The following is a 4650-nucleotide window of genomic DNA, read 5'->3' on the forward strand; positions in this document are numbered from 1 at the left end:
AGACCTTTGTCATTTTGGTCACCCTTCTATGGATACATTCCAGCTTATTAATATCCTTGAATTATGTTGTTTAGAACTGGACACAGTATTCTAACCAAAGCAGAACATAATGAGACTATTCATCCCTCCATCTAGGCGCTGAACTCTTACTGACGCCGTCTAGAGTTGCATAGGTTTTTAGCTGCTGCATTACACTGTGACTCGTGTTCAGATTGTGGTTTACTAAGACTCCAGATCCCTTTCACATATACTGTTGTCAAGTCAAGTGTCATTCAACCTATATTTTTCCATTTCCATTTTTTCTGTCTAAATTTGTATCTTACACTTCTCCCAGTTAAAATGGGTTAAACCTTTGTGCTGCTGAACTGGTGACGTGAAGGTTGGCAGTTCAAAGCCACGGGTCAGAGAGAGCTCCCACTGTTAGCCCTAGCTCCTACCAACCGAGCAGTTCGAAAACATGTAAATGTGAGTAGATCAATGGGTACCACTTCGGCAGGAAGGTAATAAAGGCATTCATGCAGCCGTGCCGGCAACGCAACCAGGACAACAGACTCCTTGGCTTGGAAATGAAAAAAAAAAAACACCTTCCCAAGGCCAGAATTGAGCACTGCTTCCATAAGCCAGAGGTGAAAGGGAAAGCCTTTACCTTTGTTCTGTGTATTTCTGTATCATGTTAATTCACTATATTAAAGACATTGAATGTTTGCCTATCTGTGCATATTGAAATCTGCTCTGAGTCCCTTCAAGGAAATAGAGCAGAATATAAATAAAGTGTTGGTTGTTGTTGTTGTTGTTGTTAGTAGTAGTAGTAGTAGTAGTATTAAAACCCTGTGTTGAGCTTCTGTACAGCAGCCCTGATCACATCAGAACTAGTTTCACTCTGATTAACATTGGATTTACTGCAATTGCATTCCTGTTGTATTTCGGGAATGCTATGCTCTGTTGTTTTCTTGATAGTACTTCCTATGTTCCATATTTACAGAAAAGTCTGTAACTCAGCCAAAATAATCTATTACTGGAAGAAGAAGAGAGAGAAAAACCTATTGAGTGTTTCTCGGGGGAAAAAGACCCCAAACCACAGTTGCTAAACACATTGGGATTCTGCATAATCAATAGTTTACATGTCTAGGCTTCGTGGCAGCAGGTGATAAGCTAACCCACTTGAAAAGGGAAGTAAAAATTGGCTTCCTAAAACAGAAAGAGGAATATATATATTTCACTAACTGTGAAACACAGAACTTACTGCAAGGAGTTTGTAAAAAAAAACAACCCAACACCCTAGTATATAAATACTTTTAGCATTCCAATATGTTACCGGACGGGATGGGAGATAGAGTAGCAAAGCTAAATCTATCTCCCGTCCCCCTCCTGAGTCCTATTGATAGTGTTATTGTCCATTTTATAACTGGAGCTTTGTAGAGCCATTGACTGGACTGGACAATGAGTTAATACTAACTAAGAATATTTTTGCATTCATGAGCATTCATCCAATTGAAACCAATATATGTATCTTTGGGCATTGACTCATGTTCAGCTTGTGATCTATTAAGGCTCCTAGATCCCTGTCTTACATAATGTTTTCAATCTTGTAACACATCCTATGAGCCCCTGGTAGCGCAGTGGGTTAAACCGCTGAGCTGCTGAACTTGCTGACTGAAAGGTCAGTGATTCGAATCCAGGGAGTGGGGTGAGCTCCAGCTGTAAGCCCCAGCTTCTGCCAACCTAGCAGTTCTAAAACATGCAAATGTGAGTAGATAAATAGGAAGGTAACAGCGCACTATGCAGTCATGCCAGCCACATGACCTCGGAGGCATCTATGGACAATGGCAGCTCTTCAACTTAGAAATGGAGATAAACACCAACCCCCAGAGTTGGACATGATTAGACTTAATGTCAAGGGGAAATCTTTACCTTATCACCCATCCTATATCTCTGTGTTTCATTTTTTTCCTGCCTATATGTAATACTTTACATTCCTCTCTATTTAAAATCATTTTATTAGTTGTGGTCCAGCTCCCCAATCTGTTGTGGTCGTTTGGATCCTGATCTTCTTTAGAGGCTAGAACAATGGCTGTTGGAGTGGAAGGAGGGGATTTATCCAAATTTCCTTCTTTGTTTCCCCTCGTAGACCCTTTAGGCACTTGTATTTCTAGGATTCTGATGTTTCTGACAAAAGATTAAAGCAGGCATATAAGAACAGTGCTTATATCAAGATTTTGGAACAAGCCATGGCCAAAATCAGATTGGTCCAAAAGGGTATGTTGCTCAATCCTGCACTATCTGGGACACCCGATGAAGGTGGAAAATGTGGTGCAAAACACTGTAAATATAATACTGAAATATAACCTGGGGAAAAGTTCTCTTTTGTTTTTCATTCAATAAAGACAATATGTATGAACAGGCAACATTTTCAAGAAAATATTTATCTAATATTTCAACATATACATGCAATCATGTATACTTTAGAATCTGTTATATAAATAATTCAAAGAAGGCTCTATATAATCAAAGGGGGAAGACATTTCACTTGGGCACTGACTCAACAACGTAGCTGACATTACACAGTTTCTAAAAGTGTTTGTTCTTTGATTTTGAAGTTTGAGAAGTCACACTATTCTACTGTTCTGGGTAAAATAAGGTCAATATATGAAAGAGTGTCACTTCTTTAGAACTATTTGACAAGTACACAAGCAGTTGTCTGTAGGCTTAGTTGAGTGCAAGGCTCCAGATGATGTGGATACCTTGCCAGGACCCCATAATGAGATGTGAGAAATATCTTCATCTTGAGAGGAGAAAAGGGTTAAGTCTCAAGTTGTGCCAGCAATCTTTCCATCACGGCCTACCAGAAAGCACTGGTTTTAGACTGTGACTTCATGGAAGCATCTTGAACAATGCCTTGCCAACATCATCTTGATAAGGGTTTTGTCCCACTGTTGTGCCAATTGCCATTCAATCATCGCCGGTTCACTTTTCCAGTTCTTTGTTTGCTCTACTGGTGGAGCTGGTTTCTACTGAAGAGAGTGGAAGTCGATAGGTGATGTTGCAATTTCTTACTTCCTAAGCTGCTCTTCCCTCTGACTTTTGAGAGTCAGCCAACAAAGGCGATGAAAGCGAGTCTCTGGCAAAGGCAGACAACAGCGGGTGGGCTTAACCTCAGCATCCGCTCTGGAGGATTTTTTCCCCTGAGCGCTTTGTCACAGACAGCGTAGTGAAAATCTAAAAAGAAAAGTGGGATCGGGAAGAGAGGGAGAAACAGAACAACAAAAAGATAATGTCAGACAGGATTTCTTTGAACTAGACAAAGCCCAAAATTACTTAGTACACAGCTACCAGGATTACACAGTCACTCCACAATGCTAGCCCTGTTGATTTTAGTTTAGTTCCTAATTCAGAAAGCAGCTATCTGGGCCTAAGAAAGCACAAGGAGGCCTTTCAAATAGTGAAAATACACATTCATAGTCCCTAGGGACATCAGGGAAGTTGGGTTGCTGTGAGTTTTCTGGGCTGCATGTTCCAGAAGCACTCTCTCCTGATGTTTTGCCCACATCTATGGCAGGCATCCTCAGAGGTTGTGAGGTATATTGGAAACTAAGCAATGGAGGTTTATATATTGGTGGAAGGTCCAGGGTGGGACATAGAACTCTTGGTGATTAATTAATAATATTAATAATAACCCGGGTGCTAGAATGATCAAGTTATATAGTTTGTAGACTGTATTTTCTTATCAGCTTCCTCCAACAGACAAGAGTTCTTTCTCCCACCCTGAACCTTCCACAGATATAAAACCTCCCCTGCGTAGTTTAAAATATACCTCACAACCTCTGAGGATGCCTGCCATAGATGTAGGTGAAACGTCAGGAGAGAATGCTTCTGGAATATGGCCATACAGACCAGAAAACTCACAGCAACCCAGTGATTCTGCCCATGAAAGCATTCAACAATACACCAGGGAGGTTTTTAGTGAGAAAAAACCCACAAGAGTACCAGGTCATGACAACCAAAATCTTATTGGCAAATGTCATTTAGTAGAAGAGGGCTCTCATATAACATTGTGTATACTTAGGTTTCCTAACTTTTTTCTATTCAGTTATGGCCCTGCAGAACTTACAATCAGCATGTGTCATTTTACTTCAAAGTCATTTCCAAATTATTGCAACAGGCCTATGACTTTCCTGCCTTGGAGGTTTTTAAGCAGAGGCTGGATGGCCATCTCTCTTTAGCAGTGAATTCTTGCATGGCAAGATAATGATCCTTGAATTGCCTTCCAAATCTATGACTCTTAAATTTTTTACAAAAGGGCGAAAATGGGGCCCTTCAAGATTATATGAGAGGCAAAATGTCTTCTACACTCCAGATGTTGCCTAACCTTTTTCTATTCAGTTATAGAATAGAACTTACAACCAGCATGTGTTGTTTTATTTCAAAGTCATTTCCAAATTATTGCAACAGGCCTATGAGTGCAAAGGCGCATCTATACTGCAGAATTAATGCCGTGTCAGCCCTCAATGGTGCAATGGGTTAAACCCATGTGCTGGCAGGACTGCTGACCGAAAAGTCGGTGGTTCAAATCCAGGGAGTGGGGTAAGCTCCCATCTGTCAGCTCCAGCTTCTCATGCGGGGACATGAGAGAAGCCTCCGATAAAACATCCG

At 40.8% G+C, this 4650-nt stretch overlaps 1 protein-coding gene across 1 annotated transcript in view; it reads right to left on the bottom strand.

Annotated features, from left to right (window-relative positions):
- Window positions 1-2403: 2403 nt before the first annotated feature.
- Window positions 2404-4650, bottom strand: part of TXNRD1 (thioredoxin reductase 1) — an 89994-nt gene continuing 87747 nt past the window's right edge. Inside the window, exon 18 of the mRNA XM_060776901.2 lies at window positions 2404-3216. Coding sequence (XP_060632884.2) covers window positions 3154-3216 — 63 coding nt within the window. The 3' untranslated portion in view covers window positions 2404-3153. The remainder of the gene's footprint in view (window positions 3217-4650) is intronic.

The sequence above is a fragment of the Anolis sagrei genome, chromosome 5, assembly GCF_037176765.1.
Source record: "Anolis sagrei isolate rAnoSag1 chromosome 5, rAnoSag1.mat, whole genome shotgun sequence".
NCBI lineage: Eukaryota > Metazoa > Chordata > Lepidosauria > Squamata > Dactyloidae > Anolis > Anolis sagrei.